We start from the raw sequence: 23,655 nt of genomic DNA, 5'->3' as shown, positions 1-23,655 counted from the left end.
CGCGCGTATATAGGTACGTGTGGAGCTTTGCTTCGAAGGATGAAACTTTTGTAAACGCGACGATATATCGAGACGTCGGTCGCCCTCGAGCTGCCCAACGATTGGAGGGAAAAAACACTTTTGAGAATTTTGTCGAAATAAGAACGAAGCGACCAAAATGAGATTTCTTCGCGACGAGCGTAAGCGACGCGTTAAGCGACGTGTGTATTAATATGCAAAGTAGCTGTTAATAGCTATTAAGATGTAAGTTAAGCGTTTAATAAAGACTCGGCCACGACGACGCAATCGCGAGAGAGTATAAAGATCTTTTTTTTTTTCATTTATCCGCGCGCACATAATGCGCACACCGCGAAATTGATTTCGCCGGCGTCATTAATAATAATGTCAGTAATGTCCCTGCCAAATCGATTTCGGGAATAATGCGTTTTTAAACCTTGATCAATAATGCGTATCACGTAATTAACGGTGATTACGGCCCGGCGCAGATGGATTGAAAAAGCACGCGTGGGCGGAAAACGTCAACGCGCGTCACCGAATATTTTTGGGATATTTTCGTTATTCCCGGAACGGCATGTATCGTTTATTCGCGCGCGTGATTTTTGTAGATCCCCGAATATAAATTACATATATCATATATAATTACTAATTTTTATTACAACTGCGTTCTTTAAATCGCTGCTTCAAATCTGCATTGAACGAATTGTTCGACGGGGCCATGGCTCATTGCTTCGAATTTTATAAAGCAATAATTTACACTCGTTAAATGAGTTTCGAGTATTCATACGTATTTTATCACCACGCCTGTGATATATTTTAATGTATCATGCCTGAAATATTTGGCAAGAATAAATGTAAATTATTTTATAATTGCAATTAAGCCGCGAAAAAAAAGAGGAAGAGACAATTTTGCGCAAACAGAGTCTATTTTCATATGCTAACACGTGTGAACGTGTTCAAAAACGAATGTTTCCTGCAAAAATGACATCGGTAGAGTTTTGGGTCTTTGAGGTCCACGAAATCTCCCCGTCACTCGGCGAAGACATCTACTAGCTTATGCCATGTCAATTAAGCAGCTAATGAACACACGTAATTAGCACATCAATGTACGTTTTCAATGTCCGTGTATTACGGGAAATTCTCTCTCTTCCGCTTGTCATACTTTCATCTTCTTATCTTTCATCTTACCTGCAGGTCATTATCGTCGGCCCTGTATGACTTCCGCGGTAATACGAAATCGCGCCAATTCGTGAATTAAAACGCATTGATTCACGCGGTCGTGTACACGCACGAAAGGGGGGATGTTTCGACGTTGCCGGCGTAGTAACCCGAATAACGAGGAAGTAAGCGTGCGGGACGGAGGTATACCCTAGTACCGGAGGAATATTCGTAGCCTCTCGCCGTACACACGAACGTACACACGTAATACATCCCCGGCCATTTACTCCGCGCGCATCCCCGTTACCAGCCCCGGCGAGCCGCACACCGCCGCCGCCGCCGCGCGCCGCCGCCGCCGCGGCGAATGCCTACGTATCTACGAAATGTAGATAATAGATGAAATATTTGCGCGGTATGCGTGGTATTAAACCGACACCCCTGAAATTGTATTTTATAGCTACCCCTGCCACCGACGCGGGGCCCACTCGCGCAAACCCTTCAGAGTCTCCTGACTCTCCCCTCCGCGCTACCCCTCGGTGCAACCAGGTTGCATGCCGCTCTCTGCTTGTCTCTCTTTCTCTCCCTCTCTATCTCTCTCTTACCCTCGCGCGCAGCTGCACAATCGTATACACAACGTCGCAATACGGCTGCAGGATAGCAAAACCGCCCCCTTCTATCTTTCGACCGTCCTCCCTTCCCCCCCACCCATACTCCACCGCTCGCTTCGACCCTCCAGACGTGCGGCGTTTCGCCATATAACGAAACGCCAGAAACCAGTTTGCGGATCCGGCCGTCGGGAGGCGCGAGGTATCTCTCATCCCCGATGCGTTTCTATCTTTCGACGGCGGGGGCGGGTTGCATCCCCTGCGATGTGGCCCCGTCGCGCCGCTCCACCGCCGCCACCGCCGTTGCCCGGCGCGTGTTTCTTCTTCTATTTTTCTTCTTCTCTCGCCTCTCTCCCATGTCCCTATACTCTCTACGCCCGCGATCTCCCTAGTCGATAGAAATATTTTCCGTGGCTACGAGGATTGGAGGTGGTGAATTTATCACGGTGACAGACCACCCTCTCTCACTCGCGTGCGCCGAGAGAGGGCCGAGAGAGCAATCCTCCTTTTTTTCGGGGTTTTTTTCACCGCTCGCGGCGGGGGCAACCGCGGATACAAGCTCTGCATCGATTCGACGATATTCGAAGTTACCGAAAAAAAAAGGATGATATTTAAAGGGTTTGAAGCACGACGTTATTCTCGCGAAAACAGAAAATAAACTCTGATATATTAAAATCGTATTGCGCATTAACGTTGTATATCTTCAGGATTATGATTGACGCTCACAGACGTATCGCAATGTTTAATTGACAAGTCGCGTATATTAAATATAACGTATTTGATATAGCGGTATACGTTACGAAAATAATGTTACGGTACGAAAATCATGTGTATGTAGTATATACATGTGCGATGGGTGCATGCGTGGTTACGGTGTGGTTTTATACAGATGTTATTATTTATTGATATACGTTGCCGTGTATCTCCGTAAAGCTCTCAAAACATATCGGGACTGTTTCACGTACGTCGAATATAGTATGATACTTGCCTTACCTTCAATTTGATTCGGAATAGCATAGTTATGAATAAATATGCAGCAAATATTTAGGTCGCGGCTGCGGGGGGTTTTGCATGCGTAAATAATGATAAACGCAATAAGGATCCAATGAGAAAAAACGATTATTGTGGGAGGAATAGCCTGTTTTTCTGTAACCAAAAAAAAAACAAAGACAAGCAGAATTTTATTAATTACAAAACTTAATTAGAATTGTCGCTTTGGCTAATTAATCGAAGTCGCACATGTGATATTTTCAAAATTACATCTGTCAGATATTTTTACTTCAATTTTATACATACAAGATTACAGATAAAATTACCTTTAATTATTAAATTAAAAGGTCGTTAACATTCGAAAGAGACGATTTCGACGATTAAGTTCGGAGTTATTTTGTAATGTTTCAATTTAGTAATGAATTTACAACTCGACTGTCGCACGTAATTCAAATGTCACGTTTCTTTATTTATTTTGAATTATTTCGACATTTATATGAGTTTTATTAAATCCCCCTCGCGGTCGTTGGTGCCGGGAGTTGGCGCGCTAATTGAGGGTAAACAGCGAAATGATCGTTTGGTCGTCGTCCTCCTCCCTCGCTCGCGCGCCCTCGGTCACGATGATATAAGACAGAATAAACTGCTCGAGAGAGCAGTTGGGCCGGCACCAAGCCGAGAATTATTCACTCGACAAACAGGAATCTCGTTTCCCCGAGACATCGTGCGGCGACCCTAATGCACGGAGCCCTCGCGAAATCGACGAGCACCCTCGTGTGTGTGTCAAACACAACACGAGTATCTCGTGTTGTGTCAAACATACGCACATCACGCACACGCGTATATATACGCGCGGCGTCGAGGAATCAATGTTCGTTATGTGCGTCGAAGATGTTCTTACATTGCGATTATCGCCACTGTCATCATCATTATTCCGCCCGGTGTGTGCCCGGCGCCATTAGGCACGGTCAATTTTCCTAAGAGCACCTCACGTTACTCCCGACGATACTCGACTTCCACGCAACGGAACGGACGCGCGTGTCGTGCGTGTGACCCTCCACGGAAATATCTCTGCGATCCGGCCATCCGGGGCTCTCCTCCTCCCCCTCCCGCCTCCTCATCCCCCTCCTCCCCTCGGTTCGATAGTAGATAATGGTGCGTCGGCACGGATTTGCGTCGACCATGAATTATTAAACGAGAAATGTGTTGTATCGCTTTTCATGCCGAAAATCGCTGTTGTTTTTTTTTCACGAGGGAAATACTCCGCGTTATTATGCGAATATCATAACGGGGCTGTCCGGTAAATTGCAACGCGATCGGCGAGGAATGAATTTTTCCTGAAAAGAAAACAAGTATAATATGAAGAGTTGAATTCAATCCGGTTACATGATTGCGCGATTATTCAGCTGACTGTTTATCCATTTTGATTCTACATTCGATTATACATATACAAGAGTTATTTTGACGAAGCGGAGCTTCTTGAGGGTCAACTCGATCGGGCGACTCCTCGTACAGCGAAAATTCGATTTATCAGAAATTTATGAGAAATGTCGAAAGAGTCGAACACTCCTTAAAATAAAGTAAAAAAAAAAAAAAAGAAAGAAATCGCGACGAACGATGAGAGCTCTCGTCAAACTTGCCATGGAAAAATCCACTTCAATTTCGTCAAGACGAGAGTGCGGGAAAGCGCGCGATAATTCCGAGAGAGATCCGATAGATCTCTCCGCCCTTCTTACAGCGGTCCTCTCCACAATGCATAATACAACTGCATTTTGCCTCGTTTAATCGCGTGGTGTGTATGTGTGTGTGTGTGTGTGTGTGTGTGCGTGCGGAACGTATCAATAGCAGGGCAGCCGCCGCAGACTCTCTCGAAGCGATCTCGTAGCCGGCGGTCTTTTCTCAGGCTCGCTCTCTTCTCTCTTTCCCGGAGCGGGGGAGAGGGGAGGGGTGGGAGAGGAGTTAATGCATTTCATTAATCACCAGGAGGACCCTTCTCAACCCTCTCTCTTTCTCTCTCTCTCGTCCCTCTCCATCTCGCCTCATTGCCGCGGACGGTTACGCGGAAGCAGTTGATATTTTCCCGCTCTTCGACGCCCCCGTTATTATTACTTGTCATCTCGCCGGATTTCTTTCTCCTCCCCTCCCCGCGCCCTTTCTTCTCCTCCCCCCCCTCTCTCTCCCGCCCCTCGAAAGCTTTATTTATCCCACCATCCGGTGCTCGTACACCGACCTCGTTCGCCGGAGGTGAAATCAGGACGCGACGATGAATAAAAATAAAACACGCACGCACGGGCGTGAGACGCGGCCGATACGTGTCGACATATGTGTGTATGTGTAATATACAGTGAGATAGCGCCAAATGGCGAACGGCGGCGGGGGGATGGTCTACGAACGGGGGCGTTCGCCTCAAGAAGAACTTGACGGCTTCTACTTTTTGCTCTAGGCGAGTTCCTGAATGTCGGCGTTCCTAAGAATATCTCTGCGCGAAAGAGGAAACGGCGAGGGGGAGGGGGGGGGCAGAAGGGGTGAGCCGGAGGGGGCGCGTCGGAAACCGGGGGAGGGGGGAAGACGAAGGGGGTTGGAGGATCGTTCTCTGTGCGAGGCAAAACGGCAGCTCCCTTGTGCCGGATCTGCCATTTGCGAGAACGCGTTCGCCCATCTTTAATGTCACGGACTCAATACGAGAAATAGACGGCCGTATATAGAGCGACATTTTGATGAAGCGCTCTCGCTTCCCTCCGCCCCCCTCCCCCCCCCCATCGGTCGCGGTTACTACCGACGACGGGGGTTTTCGTCGCACATATAGAGGCGAAATCGTCGTTGCGTTACGTTACTACTTCAAACGGACTCGTTAGGACGGTTAGATGCACTTAAAGTGTTTCCGTTGTGCCGCGAAGCGACGTGCTGCACACATACAACTCTCAAATTCGTCAACCATTGCGTGCTCGCGGCTGCGATACTCCCAACCCCCCCCCCCCTTTGATCGTTCCGCGCGCAAGCATTTGATTCTTTATATCGTCATTTATTGTTCCGATTACAAAACAAATACATCCAATAAATATGTCTATTGTAGGTTTTTTATAACACATTAATTGTACATTGTATTATTAATTTTACAATCGAACACAACGAAAAGACCTTATACTACTTCTTCATTTAAATGACATAAATAAAAATAAAGTTATTATATTATTATTATTATTTTTATTAAATTAATGAAGCAAAACGCGTGGATGGCTTTGACATAATGCGCATAATACCTATATATACATCCGTGCGGTTTGTGCAAATTTAGCTGTATTCCGTGCAATACAAGTAAAGGACGGATTGTGTGTCCGTTTGTGAGCGAGGGTTTGCAATGACGACGATGGCGACGGGCGGCGTCACGGCGGCGACCCGATGCGAGAAGAGACGCAATATATACACACACACACACACATACAGAGTCCGTGTTTAGACGCCAGCTATACGTAGGACCGTCGCCGTGCTATCGTGGATTATATGTATCCCTTTATTTGTAGATAAACTGGGCGCACGCGCGCGCGGGCGCGCGGACGTGTGTACAGACGGTTCAGGCCGGATTTTCATCTCGCGAACGAGATTCTGGTAATCTTATGTACATCCGAAATGTATACACACGAGTGAGAGATATCACGCTGTCGACCGTGCCCAGTTTTTTTTTTCCCCTCGAAAGAAACCGTTAAAGAGCCCCTAATTGAACGGTCGAGACCGTGCGCGCAAGATCAATTTTCGCCGGCCGATATATGTAAGAGACGGCCGGGACGCGAGGTGGGAGAAGGAGACACGCTTCGCGAATCGAAGGTGAAATTCGCACGGTGAAATCGCGCGGCAACGTATCCTCCCAGGGATCCTCCCGATAAATACGATCCCCGGCGCGGCGCGCGAGCGCGCGCACTGTTCCGAGCGAAAGATTTATTTTCACCGCACATTCTGAAATGATGACCTTTTACGCTGGATTTCGCCCCGCGCGAGCGTTACGTAGGAAAGATACAAATCACTTCTGGACGTTTGGCGGTTACGGACGGCGCGCATCCTACCGTATACATATATACACTCGAAACCCATCGCTCGCTCTCTTCAAGAGTAAATTCCGTCGGCACATATCTCGGACGGTTCTGACGGGTCTCCGAAATTCATTTCGCGCGATATACGCCCCGTCCGCCCCAAATCTGGTATAGTGTCCCGTATAAATGCGTAATTAAATCGTAATTATATATGTGAATATTCTCGTTTTATTAATCTCGCCGCCTCGGCGAGTTTTTCTCGCGCGCGCGCGCGCGCTATTTTTTTAACTCAGTATTTTACAAAATATTATTAAAAGATCTTGTATATTCACAACTCTTTTGATTACATTTCGTTGCTTCCGCGACGCTAACTAAAAATATTTTCATTTTACTCGAAAATAACGATTTGCAAGTATTTACATGACAACAAAGTTATTGGTATTTGTAATCTATAATATTGTATATTACTATAATTATATGATACTATAATTATATGAAAATAATTATACTATAATTATATGAAAATAATTATATGGCTAGAACTCCATTTTTATAGTTGTTACTGCTGTAACGCTAGCAATAATGATTACGTTTGTAGTTTTATCAAAATAATATATAGTTAACACTGAAAATCACTATAAATTATAGTTAACGATTTTTTCCTCTCAGTGCAGTTAGCAGAGAAAAGAATAATTATTATTTACGATTTATTATTTACACGTAATAAATTGAATTGCGAATGGCAGTCTCTATTGTCGATAGAAAGTTATTGTGGATAGTGCATAATGCCATTACGTATATACCAACTATTCTGCACGAGACGCAGATATTTGCGCAGTGACGGCTTACAAGCGAGTTGCACGTTGTTTGTTCTTGTAATTCTACTGTTTACCAGGTTATATGATACACTTATGACCGACGACGTTCGAAATTATAACTCTCCAAATGTGTAGAATTAAACGCGTGCATTATTACTGCGAGAGCGTTATCGCTTAAGTGCACTGCCATTATTTCGATGACAAATGGATGGCATTCGCCAATAATAATTTTAAGTCTCAAACGAGAGAAGGGAATTCATGAGATCGTCAGTAGTAATACGAGTTTATGATCAGCCACTTTCACGAAAGGAACGTTAAATTTCTTTCGAGATTTTCGTTCAAATTATTAATATACATATAATAACATTAATATTAATTATAACTTATCTATATAATAATACGTTGATTCAGGCCAATAAATGAAATTTTCAATAAGTTGGTACAAGATATTGTATTTTCAATTTTATAATAATTCGCGACAAGACCTTTCAACCTAACTTGGTCCTCTTCAGTCGTCTTGTAAATGAATACATTATATGTAAATAAATAAATTACAATTAAAAACGTAATTTTAATTTTAATTAATTAATTTATTTATACATAATGTATTAATTTAAGACAACTGAAGAGGACCAAGATAAGTTGAAACGTCTCGTCGCGAATTATTGTAAAATTGAAAATACAATATCTTGTACCAAAATTTGACTCGTTTATTGACCTGAATCAATGTACCGTTTTTTTTTATAAATACGAGCGATAATCTATATTAATTTTCATATAATAATAGTTGTATAATTATGGAATATCTAGTGCATTAACATTTTTTTCGTGCACGCGTACGGGAGATTGGAAATGCAGATTGTACCTGAATATGTAACGCGAATATACATACATGGCCGTGCCTTGGGCACGATTTATGTATGTTTGCGCAGCGTCAATCATCGCCGGCTTTTCTCGCCCCCTGCCCCGTTTTTTCCAGACTCATCCTCGTTTTCCTGGGCCCACCTCGTCCCGTCGGGGTGCCAAGAGTTCAAAAGAGCGAGGTCGCGAAACGAATCGCGCGTAATTTCGGGTCGCATTCGTCCATTCGCATTCGCGTGCAGCGCTCCGCGAAACCGGGCCTCCGTCGTATCGTGTCGTTGAGCATCGGCGACACCGATTCGCCGATCGGGGAAGCGCGCGCCCTTGGCGGCTGGCGCGCGAGAAAGATTCGAGACTTTTACGCTTTACGGATCCCCCACCCCCCGCTCGTAATCCACATACGCCTGTTATCGGTAAAAGTACGGGGCTCGCTGCGCGCCCCGGATAATCGTTGAATTTATAGGAACGCCGCGCGCCACGCCGCGTGCAGCAGCTGCGAGAACGTATCTCGTTTGCCGAGTCTCTCGCGAGCGGGGTACACAGGGGTTGAATATCAAAGGGTAGAAAAAGTGCGTGTAAAAACGGAACAATCCGTGAAATAATTCATCAAATGACGGTTGAGCTACACGCTTCTGTGTTACAACTGAAGCAGCAGCAGCGGCGGCCGGGCTAACTCGAAGTTCGTGAAAAACGGAGAAAATGAATTTTAACGTTAAAAAGTGATGGGAAAATACCTTTCCCATCCATTTCTACCGATATCACATATTCGACTATACGTTGTGGGTTCGCCTGTTGTTGCAGCGAGCCCTTCATCTTGGTATACGTACATCGGCTATCTCGAACTCGAGACTATCCCGACAATCAGATCACGATCGTCATCCAATACTCACGTGTATCGTTTGCTCCTGTATCGTTTATCGGCATTTTTTGTTTAGCATTTTGTACAACGTTGTTTAATGTGCGATAATCACCTCCTGCAGAATCTCTTGCTTCTCAATCTCTCCCGTCCCCTAATCTCGGAATACACGCACTTCTGCTTCACGACCTCTTATCTAAGGATCTAATTAAACTTTTAAGGCCGTCTAACGCCTAGAGAGAATCCCCCGTATTAAAAGTATATCACTGACTGGATCTCGCTCGATTTATCCAGCCTGGTATCGCTTGAAAATTCCGAGCGAGCGAAATTCGCTGGTAATCGACAACCGGTAATCGTGTATCCCTATAGTTATTATCCATCGCGAGATAATTGGGATGAAATTCCGTCGTGAGATAATTAAATCCCTATCCTCGGCGCGACAGTGTGGCTTTGACGGTGTAAATCTTATTAATAATTAATATTTCAGGGGACACCGCACCCGTGCGCTACCTCTCCCTGAAAAGCCTTCTACCGGACACCACCGGTTACATGACTTACGAGGGCAGTACAACGCACCCCGGTTGTTGGGAAACGGCGGTCTGGCTGATCCTCAACAAACCAATTTACATCACGGCGCGAGAGGTAAACATCGGTCCCTTCAAATCGGTCGATTTGTCTTGTCGAGCTTCTCCCCTGACGTGTTTTTTTTTATGTTCTCTTCGCCTTGTCCCAAATTTCGATTCTGATTCGCATGGAGTTCGCGTGTCTCGCTGTAATAATCGAATCATCGAAAGTAGCGGCTGACGCCGCGCCGGTAGGGCTGCTCCGGGATAGTTTTGTCGATACCGTTGGATCAATCAGCGGCTCCCGTCCCTCTATCTATAGAGTGCATTGTTTCTGTTATTAGCTGTACGCCCTAAGGAAATTAATGCAGGGCCCCACCAATGCGCCGAAAGCGCCTCTCGGTAACAATTCCAGACCGCTGCAGGGTCTTCATTACAGAACCGTGAGGACGAATATCGATTTTGCTAAGGTAATATAACGTTACGATTATGCCATTCGATACTTCGCTAAGAATGTAGTGTCAATCAGGATAATTGACATATTGCGAAATTAATTTAATCTCGTAACAATAGCATATCACTTGTTTACATTAAAGGACTCTTAAAGGAAAAGAAGCAAATATGCATTCTTTTTTTTCTCAGGATTACTTTTTACTTAAAAATAAATCACTTTGTATTTTAATATAATTTTAGAATTATAACGAGCTTTAAGTTGAATTGAATTTTAATTTAAATAGAAGCTCTTCCTTTGCGTTTTGTATAACATTAAATAAACAGATGTCGGTTGTTTTAATATTCAAATCGATTTCTTGCCACTGTCTATAACGTTTATTAGACCGGCTGAAGGTAGCCTTGCTATAAATACCTTGATTGATCATAAAGGAATGAATCTCGACAGTATGTACCATATTCCTTTGCGGGGCTGCAACTTAAATGCACTTTCTATGTTGTTCCGGCAGCGGGGAAACGCCAAGTGTCCGTCGATGGCGCAGGACATGCATTATAGAGGTAACACACGATGTTAGCCAGGCTCCATGAGCCCCTAAACTTTGTGCCTCACCGCGAAGGGATCGTCTCGATGAGAATTTGAAAAGATGACTTTTTCCTTCCAGCCAACACGTGGCGGGACGACGGCTCCCTATCGCACAACGTAGTCTGAGGCCATCTCCGCGGCAGGACCACGAGAGGGGACTTTTCCTTGAAGGCGTGGAACGAAATTGGTTCATGCGGCGCGACAGAGGGTGGGGGAGGCTGCTGATGGAGAGAGCTAATTTCTATCCGGGAGAAGAAACGTTGTGGCCCGCTGTGGTGCTGTGTGAAAAGAGACAGTAAAATTTTGAAATAAGTAAGCCGATGCGCGAGATGAGTAGCGCGCGATAACCCGAGAGATGGACAAAACAGTTGTGCAATGTAACCGCTATGTCTCTCATCGCAGAAGTTTATGTGTACATAATTATCCGCAAATTATATGCCGCGCGCGTATAATTTGTATAGATAAGTTCGCCGCCGTCGATCGAAATTTTGTTTTCATTCTCCGGAGTAGCGAGGACAAAGTTGCGTGTTTCCACAGCACACTAACGTAATTCTCGTAAACGCGGGTGATCAAAGGAGCTTTAAGTGTCTTGCCGGGGAATACAGATTTTCGTTTAATGCTGTTTGTAAGTTTATGCATTGGAGACTATAACAGTTATCAAGGATGGGCGCAACTTAAAGTAATACGTGTTATTATAAATTACGTTGTGCACATATATATATATATATATAATATATATGTATATAAATATATAAATATGTATATACATATATATGTACACACATGTATACATATAGTTACATATAATTTTGTAAAATGGACAATAGCACTTTCAGATGATGGATGATTCCTATAGCGAGAGGAGATAGGCGTTGTCTCTCTTAAGGTAAGAAGACTTTTTTAAAACGGCCCATCATTGATAAAAATCTTATACGATCGATCTGTTTTCACACGAAGGGGAAATAGAGGGAATAAAAGTGTGTGCTTGAATGGATCAATCCCGTTGATGAGCCTGTAAATCGGTCGAGTTATTTGACAGGTTTTTGTCAATTACTTCGTAGCCAATGGCGATACGATGTGAACGATGTAAAGCGAAAACCATTACGAAACCGGGGAGGGGGAAGGGGAAGAAGGAGGAGGAGGAAGGGGGTGGGAAAATGGGATGGGGGAAATGAAGCGGAAGCGCGGGAAGAAGCGCGGGACGATCGTGATGGATCTCGGTGGAAGATACAGAAGAAGAAATAGCCGGTATCTCGTTGGCGGAAGAGGCGGAGAGCAATTTCGTAATAGCTCCGGGATAGAGAGAAGTAGGATAATAAAGAAGGAATGGTTTGGAAGAGGAAGAGATTAGGATGAAGTCATGTGGTAGATCAATCGCGCGGAAGAGAGAACGCGCTCTCTGGGCTCTCCGTTAGCTTAGCCGACGGACGAATAATCCGAGGCGCTTTTGTATATATAAAAAAAATAAAGTAAAATAAAAAAGAAAAGACAATGTACACGAACAGACATTACCTAAAAATAGACGTTTAAGCAGCGGAAGGCGAAAAAAGGAACTCTTAGGGGGAGAGAAAAAAAGCGTGTGTATAGAGAATAAAGTTGTATCATATGAAAAAGTGAACGTTTAACAATTGTGGTTAATAAGCAAACGGTAATAATAAAGGCGACGTTATATTGTACAGCAACAGCGATCGCTGTGTCTCTCTCTCTTTCTCTCCTCTCTCTTCTCTTTTTCTTTTCCAGGAGACGTATTTTTGTTTACTCCAATTCTAATCTTTCCTTCTTATTTTTTTTCCGTAGGTTCCTCCACATCCTCCCCTGCCATTCTACGCTCGATCGGATATAGCGATAATCTCGTCGAGAATAATTTACGCGGTATCGCACGTCAACGTTACGTCGCTAACGGAGAGATATCGACGGCGTAAATTAATAAATTCCAATAACCCGCTAATCTCCCGAACCGTAGTCGCTCAGGAGAGAAAGTTTCGATTCTCCCCCCCCCCCTCTCAAAGTTAGGCATTACAAATTTCTTCGTCGACGTGCGTCAAGGGCGTAAGGTAAAGTTCCAACGGGCGCTCTCGCGAAAGTTTCGCGCTCTCGAGAGCGTCGGGAAAGCCCCACACGCTCTCTCTCTCCCTGATCCCCAAAAATTCGAGAGCACGCTGACAAATTATCTGGGACAAAACTGGGTTGAACACCGGCCCCCGAAGTTCATGCCTCGGCCTGCGAGACCACGTTTCATCCTTAATTAATTATCCACGGCAGTAATGGCGAGCAACTTTCGCGCGGGACGACACCTCTCTCGCTCTCCCTCCCGAGACGGAAGGTAAGTGGATCCTATTTTATCAATTTGCGCGCGGAATAATTTATATGCGAGAGAAACTGATTGCCCGTCAAGGCGCAATATTCTTCACCGTTAACGTAACGCCTCGCGCGTCCGTAATACCGTGGGGCGTTATTGCAATTTAATCACGGTCGCGCGGAGGACGGAGAAGGACTTGGAAAATGCACAGCTTAATGAGGTCACTTATAAGCACGTAATTTTCGCTCAATGCCGCGGCCAATAATTTACTACGCGATCTTTTGAAGGCGAGTGCTGATAATTACGTTAAATAGTTGTCTACGCGGAAATTCATTCGCCCGGCAATTCGGGTTACGGAGTGACTTCCGTGTGACACGGGCTCTATTAAATTTGAAATAAAATTATGGGGAAATATGAGCGCCGAATAATAAGTATACGTAGCAGCGCGGAGCGCCGTGTGAAGTTTCGAATTCCTTCTGATTTGCATTCGGGATCAGCGTATATGTACTTCGAGAATTTCCACGCTTGAATTACCGGCCTCGCGCTGTGGCCTCGTTCGCGAACGCTGGCGAATAGTCCTTCTCTCTGCTTCGATTCGGCTGCGCGAGCGATTTTTCGGGTCAAACATTCTCGCACAGCTGCAGCAGCATCTCGAGCGCACTCGCGTCGTGTGTCAGCCTGCCTAAGCGAATGCAACGAATTTAAGGGACGGCGGATTTGCCGAGAATGTGCTGAGTAGCTGGCTCGTCGCGCGCGCGCGCGCGTACAGCGGCAGGGGTAGGTAAGAGGATGCCGAGAGATATGCTTACCGAGCTCAAAGCTCCTTTGAGAGGCGAAAAAAGAAGGGGCGAATAAGTAAGGCGGAGGGGAGGGGGCGCCAGCCACGTGCATTCTCGATTGGAGGAGCAGGCGGGCGAGGGGCGAGGGACGGGTATAGTCCTTGCACTCTTTTATGGAAATTAAGGACGTGATTTCGGATTCCCACGAGTACAAGTTTCATCCTCCTTTGCCTCCTTATCGTCCCGCTCGTTGTCGTGTCCTCTCTCTCTCTCTCTCTCTCTCTCTCTCTTTCTCTTTCTCTCTGAAGTCGCTGTGACTTCGTGACGGAGCGTGGTGTCCCCTATTTTTAGACTCCGTCGCGCACACATGCATAACGTATGAATACGATATCGCGGTGGATCTCGCGAAATCAGTATCGACAACCGCGTTTATATATTCAATACATCGACCATCGTGTAACTGTATTGTGAACTTTTTCCTCTCGTTTCTAGAACCTTTTCCAGGTCCATTTTCTTTGAGGATTCTATCGCTCCCTCTCTCTTTCGTTCCGCTGTCCTTATTCCCGAACCGCGAGATTTTCAAACTTCTTACCCTCTCCAATATTTACACCGTTCGCAATTTGTGTGCGTGTATCTGGTTGCGCTATCGAGCGATCTGTTGCCGATAAAAGTTTCACATGATATCCGCGCCCTGCCCACTACTCGTCCGCATCTTATACGTCTCGAAGCGGCGAGAGGCATACGCCTAGCCTATACATTCGCGATTCGAAACATCGAACTCGATCGGGACACGCAATATCTAAATATGAACCAATTTCCTCGGAGCTTAGCGTCTTAAGTGTATCGACAAAACGCCCGTCGAACACGTACCAACGCCAATTTAATCAGACGTTTCCTTTCCGCTCGACAGGGACGACCACTGCGGCCGTTGAACCGCAGAATCGCGCGGTTTCAGAAGCGGAATGGAAGTTAGGAAATAATAACCAAAAGTTGAATGCGCGCGAGTTCATTTAGCGGAAACTGCCCTCGACCCGCGCATGCAATAGCGATTGCAGTGCGGCGCCACGTCTATTCCGCCGATGGTGCAATGGCTCAGAAGTTAGCGTCCGTTCTCCTCGCTCTATCGAAGAAACGACAATACTTAAATGCCGATGATTTTTATTACAGTAATACGAGACGCGAGGCACGACTGAAGCAAAGATCGGTAACAAACGCTTATAATTAATATTTTTCAGAACGTATTTTTAATCGACGGACATTTATTCTTTGCAACACGCCGGTATTCTTGGCAAACGCTTTCGCGTGAATTTTCACGAGCTTTTGTGACCGCCGGCATTGCATTTATATGTACATACACGGCGAGGGAGTTCCGCAGAAACTATTATTTCGTTTTATATAATGCAGTTGTTACCGATGTCGACTCTCACGTTAAACTTATTCTCATATGCGGGCAACCAGCAAATGCGAGGAAAACTGAAACTTTTATGAATGCATTAATAATGTTGTCTCATAAAGCCTTTTCGCGATTGAATTACGATATCTTGTTGCTCTCTAAAAGGGGAACTGATTTGACTTAATAAATTCTAGTCGAGGAGTTACGGATTGAGTCGCAGAATTAATTATTGCCGCAAAATTAAATATACCGCTATAATTCTATTACGACTGCAAATTTTAATTGGAGATTGAGAGAAGATCGTTTTCTCAGTGAGCGATCGTAAAAATTAAACCGACGTATTAATAAAGCGGGGTCGATGTCGATTGGACGATTCGCCGCAACCGCGTCGTCGAAAGTGCCAGTCGGAATGTGCTGTTGATGGCGCGGGATCAATTCGTCGTAAACGGTTGGGCCTTAACTCGCGGGAGGACTCGTGAAAATAGAAAAGACGGATGGTTTCTCGGGGCGCGGGATAGAGTGGGACTGGGGCGGGGGTGGGGGCGGGAGAGGTCAGGTAGATCGTCCGAAAAAGATAAGCGGATGATGGCGCGGCGACGTTAAAACTTATCGCCGCCTTCCTTTATGCCTGCCGCGCCGATAGATGATACCGGAACGGCGTGAGAAGAGACGGAGGGTATATAGGATCGGGAAACCATCTTAACCCGGTGGTCGACGGCCACGTGGAGGCGGTTACGGGAGGATGAATAGCGGTGTCCCGGGGGTTGGGAGGGAAGGATGAGATAGAGCGAGAGGGAAGAGGCCCGATCATGACTCCACAGCGCGCCGAGGAATTATGGATACCATTATACGGGAAAGATTAGAGGTTCTCGTAATATTTTTATTACCTCATCTCACACGTGCGTTAGTCCGCGTCGTCGTCGGCGTGGAGTCGCACACACAGGCGAACCGGGCGACGCGCGCGTGCACGGACGAGACACAAATTGTCGCGCCGCGCGCGGTAGATCGCGCGACTTGAGAGATGGTGTGACGCGGTCCCGCATTAAGAAGAGATCACGGTGAAAGAGGCTGTTACGGATCGCGCAACGGGAAATTTGAGGCAATGAAATCTGATCTTGTTGTATGGAAACGCTAGGACGCGGCTAAAGCGGCGTCTACAATGAGACTTAAGACTTTTAAGATTTAAGAAAATTGGAATTCGATCCAGAATCAGAATCGATTATTCTTCTCACGTGAGATAATCGACTATGATTGATCAATTTTCTTAAATATTAAGTCTTTATAAGTCTCATTGTAGACGACGCTTAACGTGCAACTCGCGCGGCTTTATTTAAATTTTCATATTATTTCATCATCCTCAAGTAATTTTGAAATTCTCGCGAAAAGAACCTTCTGGAAGCTTGTTTGTTTGTTTGCGGAGATAATGACAGAAAGCGATTTTAATTCGCTCATCGTTAACGTAAATGTGTAAGCTTCAGGAGACGGCGCGAAACAAATGAAATCACATGATTTCAATAATAAAAGACAATAATATTGACATGCAGCATTCGTGTGATGAGTTTAAAAGCCAAATAGCGCGGGCGCCGCGCGTAATTACGCGCTTTTCCGGATTCGGTATTTATTACGCCTGTCTGTTCGTCGAAGCCCTTGAAACACAGTGTGGTGAGAGAAGGGGAGGGGGGAGAGGGCGATTATTAATTTTGCCTAACGGAGCGCGTGCAGCCGCACAACTGATGATCGCGTTGCAATGGCGTGCTAATAAAACGCATTTACGATTTAATTTACGCGGCGGATATTATACAGTTTTAACTACAAATAACACGTACGTTCGCGCGCGCGTTTTGTTACGTGACGAGACACGTCGACGATCTCGCCGAATTATTTTATTCGACATCACCTCTCCGAGCGACCGAGTGATTTATATCGTGAATCAAGGAATGCGATTAAATTGCAGATTCGTAATCCCAATCGTATAATGATCGAATTTACTCCCTCCCCTCGATAATCCGACGGAGTCTGTCGATTAAACGGGAATATATGTCATTACAGAGCGAAATCCATAAATTTAAAATTCCCGTCTCTCGCCGTCCCGCGCTACTGCCTGCAGCCGGCGCGCGGCGGCCGGCGGAAAATGCAAATCCGCTGTATTTTTCCGATTCGTCGCCGGTGATGTAGTATAATAAAAGTGTGATTCAGTCGCCCTTCGAATTCCTCACGGCCACTGCGATACCCTCACGGACACACCGGGACACCAAATCGTTTCCATTCGACGACGAGGAATCGGCTTACTTCTCCCCACCTCCCTCCTCCCCGTGTACAATGGCAGGCGGCGAAACGATTTTCCCCGGAAAAATCGTGAAAAGGAGCAAACCTCCATAACGGACTTACCACATCCGAACAATCCGACGCCGCCGGTCTGAAAGGCTTTATATCCTTTTCATCGTCCCGCTGCACCTGATACCCTCGTGTCATACTCCCCCGCGAATTTTACACCACGGCGGCGGCGGCCCCGGCCTCGCTCGGCGGCATATGTAATTGCTCCGGTCAGTGTACTTTCCTCTGAAGTGCATCTTCCCTTCATCCGCTCCTTAATGTTGAATAAAAGTCTGTCGTAGTATTTAATTCGTTCTGTATTTCTTTCTTTAATTTATTTGCAACTGTCACATATGCATCATCTCAACTAACAAGTTCGATAACTGTCGTAACATTTAATTAATTAAACTTTATGTTTATTTATTTAAAAGCCAGGAAACTAATATTGTTTTATACACGCGAGTATTGACATGCGTCCAAGTACTCCATTATTTCGTTTTATCAGAAATATTGGAAATGATATTTGTATTTTACTTAAAAGTTATATTAAACTAATGAAGTTGACTGTGACTTTAAGACTTAGGATTCATTAAAAAAAAAAGCTTGAAAAATCCGGCTCCTTAAACTTTATGTTTATTTAAAAACACGGAAAAAACGATTTTGCTGGATACAGATCTGAAAATAATTTTGTTGGAAAGTCAAACTGATTGCTAGAATATCAAAATGATTTTGTTGGAAAGTTAAAAACGCTTATTATTCTTAACTTTCCAAATTATTCCGAAACTTCCAAAATTATTTTGATAATCCAACAAGAACTATTTTCAAATATGTATTCAAAATTTTAAGACCTTCCAGCAAAATCGTTCTTTAGCAGGAAACTAATATTGATTTAATTAATTCTGTACTTCTTTCTTTAATTTATTTTTCAATTTACTTACAACTGTCAAATCCGCCATCTTAACTAACGAGTTCGATCTCTGATACCTTATGTTATCGTGCAACTGACAACAGTCTTCCGAACTCGGCCTCTATATATATTGTGCGTAAACGGAAAGAACGACTTTGTTGAAAGATCTAAAAATAATTTTTTATTAAATCATAAAAATAATTTGTTGGTATGTTAAAACTGATAAGCGTTGCTGTAAAACGTTTTGATATTTTAGCAATTATTTTGACTTTCGCACAAAATTATTTTGATTATTGAACAAAAATTATTTTCAGATCTGGATTCAGCAAAAGTGTTCTTTCCGTGTAGAAACTTTTCCATTATTCTCACGTGATCTCGCATGGCGCTCAATATCGAAAGCAGAATATTAGAGGAACGTTCGGCCGAGCCGATAATGCGCCCGAATTCAAATCCGAACTAACATTTCATGCGCCGGCAATAATAGCCCCTTGATGTGGCCTTTGTGCATATCGCTTATGGGCCAATTAACATAGTCCGTGTCACATTTGTCACATTCACTCGAGCTAATTTAATTTCAAGTAGACGGCTGTCAAGAACGAGCGCACGGTCAATCTGACGTATATACATAGAATAGGGCAGGTAAATCGGCAATGATGGAAGACTCTCGACGCGCACGTCAAAACTAGCTCCCTAAACGCATGAAGAATTGTTTTTTTCGAAATATCTGTATATTCTTCGCGCGCGCGCGTCCAATCGATTGTAAAAGTGATATACTCCCATTTAAATGGTTCGCTGGGTTTTTTACGAGCCCGTTGATTACGTACGCCCGAAATAGCGATCGCAGGCGCTCAAAATTGCAACGATATTCGACCCCGCGCCTACGATACCTATGATATGTACACAGTTGCGCGGGATGTACGCAATCAGTAATTACCAACGTAATTAATTACAGGCCTAATTGGCCGGGCGTCTCTCCAAGGAGACAGCGGTACAATGGGAAGCCGGGCAACAATGGAACGATTATAGAATTACATGGTAGGCGTCTTACGTATATCACGCGACGGTGATACGTGCCGTCTCATTGTTATCGTTAACGATGTAATTCGAATTTCGAAATCGAAGGAACGGTATCAAGAGACGGTCCTCAGGTGTCTGAAAAAAATCGAGGGAAAAGAAAGACACTTGGAAGGCGCGATTTTCACAAAAAAAAACTCAGCAAGACACTCGGAAGTTGTGCAAAACACGCGCCCGAACGTGGACCGCGTGAGGATGAGCCCGCGGACGAGGGAGAAGATGAAGGAACTTACGACGAGAAATTTCCAATTCATTTCCGCACATCCTTACGATCACTCCACGATCGTCGGCGCTACCCTCCCGTCCATCCTCCAAAGGACCTCTATTCTTTCCCCCTGCACACGGTATAAACTTTACGTCGGGGCTGCCGGCCATCCCGCTTGTTGCCTTGCAATTCCTACGTTCACGTGAATATTTTACAAAGAAAAAAAAACGAGAAGAGTGCGGTCAGCTGGACGATATTACGTCTGGCGTTTTATCGCCATGTGACACGCGACAGCGCAGAATTCGAGCGCAAAACTGTAGAATCTTGCCCATGAATATGTGAAGCAGAAAATTAATACGCGCTATAAGAAAATCAGATCAGATTTAACTTCTTAGAACTCCCTTAATTCTTGACAAATAATTTTAAAATTTCCAACGCTTTCACGAAAAAAAAAAAGATTTTGTTGGAAGATCTAAAAATTTTACTGGATACAGATTTGAAAATAATTATTGTCGGGCCATCAAAATAATTTTGTTGGAAAGTAAAAAATGATAAACATTGCTATGAAATGTTTTGATATTCTAACCAGTTTGACTTTCCAACAAAATTATTTTCAAATTTGTATATTTTTAAAGCGTTTCCTACGCATGCGAATCTAAGGATATCTGACGCGCGTGGAACAAGACATCTAATAACACAACTTTCTCTATACACTCATGCTTGATGTCGGAGCCCGATATCGATTCGCGGTTCTCGCAGACGCGAGTACATTCGACGGGCGCTCGTTTGCATAACTGCGTTAAAAGGGAGTATATTTTATTCCGGTCGTGAGAGGGGGGGGGGGGAAATAATGCGCGCGCGGATACCCCCGAGGCAGCCGCGCGGGAGCCGGGTGGTTCTAATCTAAATAATCAGAAATATTCTAACATTATTGAATTTACCGCCACCGGAGCTTCCGGAGCGGTCGACTTCGCCGCCGCTCCGCGGCAACACGATAAAAGTGGAACAAACTTAACTTTCACCCTTCCCCCCCTCCGCCCCGCCCTTCCGTCTCATCTCGCCGGTCTCCCATCGCCCGTTTTCGCTACCTGCGCGCACGATGCATCACGGAGCTTGCATGCCTCGCTGATTCTGTTACGGTCCTTTTTTTTTGTCCTCCGACTACAAGGGAGAGGCAAACCCTATTTACTCTTCATTACGGCCTAACGAGCGATACATTAACGAATTTCAACATGAGAGCGTAAACGAAACGTTGTTTATACTTATGACCTGAAAATTAGGGTATTATAGAGCGGACCCGAGCGCAGATACAAAACGGGCCACACTAGTACTGCAATTACGTCGTATATACGGAATGCAATTTGTATACTGCTTCGACAAAATCGATTGTATCTTGCCTTGTTAAATCGTCAAAAGCGCGGTGCGCGGTTTGCCGTTGTATATGGACGTTAAATTTGGAATGCGCTTACTCGACGCAACGCGCTGTATTTACGCGCGGAACGCCGCAGATCGCGCGCGGCGGACCCTATTCTTTGCGCATACACGGAGAGGTGTCGTACGCATGTAGCACCGAGCCCGCTCAGTGAGCCCGAAACAGATAATCCGGAATACCTCCCGAAATAATTTCATTAACTATCCGGGGGGAGAGAGAGAGAGAGAGAGAACTGTGTGTGCTTGGCGGAACACATCGCAGATAGCGACAGTTTTAATAATCATCTGTTCATTAACTTCGTAATTCAAAGCTTAATAACTCGCCTGCGCGTTTGCACAATTACAAACGTGGCGCGGTACGTATAGAGAGAGGACCACGCCAGTTTAACGAGTCCCCTTTAATCGCAAGTAGAAAATAAAAAGGACGCTCTCGCGTGTTCCGCGGACGTAATAAAATTTTACGCGGTGTTGATAAAATTTCAAAATATTTGCAATGGATACGAAAAAAAGGGACGGACGACTTGAACTTTTGATCGAGAGTATATTTGTAACATTTTTATAATATCCGGCACACGGAATTCCGTTAAATCGCGGGGTGAAATCGAAACGTTTCGCCCGCAACGACGACAATGTCAGTTTAAAAGCGCTCGAAACGAAACGAGACGATAAATTTCTGCCTGACGTCGGGGAGATTAAGTTCCATTTTTATTTTAACATAAGCCGAATGAGATCTTTGACAGGGTCCCTCCCCCCTCCTCTCGTCGGTACCGTTCAATTCCGCTCACGTTCGACGGCTGCATAAATTGTTTGATACCCAGACTTGTCACAAAACCGGAACATGTTTACGGCCATCAGTCTGACTAAGGCTTGATGAATGTGCTCAATTTTATCTCCACCACATGACCAATCATATTGATTGTGAGCGCCATTGATTGGCAAGCGAGATTCCAGTTGCGCGCCGGTTTCCGCTCTCTCCGCTGCTGCTTCTCCAACAAACAATAGCAACAAATATCAGCTATTTCAGCGTCTGTGATGTATGTAAGTGTACACGCGAACGTTACGCTGCGTTCACGTCGATTATTGCCAAAAGGTTTAATGGAAGATTTTCAATAAAGATTATGCGTCTGCAGACAGATTTATGGATAGAGTACGTAACGTGGATATGAAAATTAAATCACACTAACTGAAGAATGTATCGTTGCGATGTGTTATTTATAGGAGAGGCGATAGTGCCAATTTTGTTTTTACAGGGCATTAACACGTACCAAGGAGGAAACTGACTATATACACACGCAGGTTACGCGTTCGGCTATTCAAACGGGGAAGGCATAAATTACGAATCGAATTCTCGCTCCCCCCCCCCCTCCCCGCTCTCGTGCTTAAGGAAGGTAATGGAAATTTAATGTACTCTCACCGTCGCCGACAATAATAAATAACGCGGCGATAAGGCGCGACGATAAGGGCGCCAATGAGCAGCGCGTCGCCCCAGGTTAAGGGATGAAGACCGGCGAGCGGAAAAGGTGGATCCCGCGTGGTAGCGAGCGGTGGAAATCACGACGGGAAGCGCGCGCGGTTTTTCTTCGCGCGTCGCGCGCGTCCCGTCGATGCACATCGACTTCGCTTCCCCGAATGACAAACCAAGATAACTCGAATAAATGTAAAAGCGAGCGCCCGAGTTTTCTCTAAGTGAAAATCGATGGGGGTTTTATTGTGTGTTCGGGGGGGGGAGGAGGAGGGGGGGGAGCGTTCCGGGTGCCGCAATTCGCGCGCGCCCTTACTTCACTCCTTTCCTCTCCCCTCCCTTCTATCCCTTTGAGCGTTTCGGGCGCACAAGTCCTTCTTCGTCCCTCCCCCCCCATCTCTTTCTCTCTTTCTCTCTCTCTCTCTTCCGGTCTCGTATATATACTGCCGCTTTCTTGTCCGAGAATGCCGCCTTTGTGTCCAGACCCCGACGTGCTCTGGAACGATCGAAATCCTATATAGCGCTCCGGCTAGTTTATTATACGGCCCCCTCCCCTCGTCCCTGAACCCGTATTTGCGTGATACAAACGAGTAATACGGGGCGGGAGGGGAGGGAGGGGTGGGAGGGCGTTTCGCGCGAGATTCGCCCCCTCGAAACTTCGGTAACTCCTTCGGCAAATTTTCTTCGGCTAATTAAAAAGCACAAGGATCGCTCCCCTTACTTACTTATTCCATTCGGAAACTTAATTCTTTGATTTTCGATATTAAATGCGGAACGGTGATACGAGGTGTTTTGTAAGGTTTGCATTAAACTTCGGGAGAACTTCGCGGTAACTTTGAAGCCAACCTTGACGTTGCGAAAATTTCTACCCGTGATATAATTCCAGAGT

The 23,655-nt window shown here is 45.2% G+C and overlaps 1 protein-coding gene across 3 annotated transcripts in view; it reads left to right on the top strand.

Annotated features, from left to right (window-relative positions):
- The window catches only part of LOC105452601 (carbonic anhydrase-related protein 10), a 156,167-nt gene extending 144,550 nt beyond the window's left edge, over nucleotides 1–11,617 (top strand). The window contains exons 7-10 of one of the 3 annotated variants that reach the window (XM_011693875.1): nucleotides 9,795–9,949; nucleotides 10,215–10,340; nucleotides 10,830–10,878; nucleotides 10,983–11,617. In XM_011693875.1, the coding sequence (XP_011692177.1) occupies nucleotides 9,795–9,949; nucleotides 10,215–10,340; nucleotides 10,830–10,878; nucleotides 10,983–11,029 (377 nt within the window). In that variant the 3' untranslated portion in view covers nucleotides 11,030–11,617. Of the gene's footprint in view, nucleotides 1–9,794; nucleotides 9,950–10,214; nucleotides 10,341–10,829; nucleotides 10,879–10,964 lie in introns of all 3 variants that reach the window. The other 2 variants (XM_011693874.1, XM_011693876.1) reach the window with 2 other exon arrangements.
- The last annotated feature ends 12,038 nt before the right edge of the window (nucleotides 11,618–23,655 follow it).

Source organism: Wasmannia auropunctata, unplaced genomic scaffold (assembly GCF_000956235.1).
Source record: "Wasmannia auropunctata unplaced genomic scaffold, wasmannia.A_1.0 LD336028.1, whole genome shotgun sequence".
NCBI classification, from domain to species: domain Eukaryota; kingdom Metazoa; phylum Arthropoda; class Insecta; order Hymenoptera; family Formicidae; genus Wasmannia; species Wasmannia auropunctata.
This window is presented reverse-complemented; position numbering and strand designations above follow the sequence as displayed.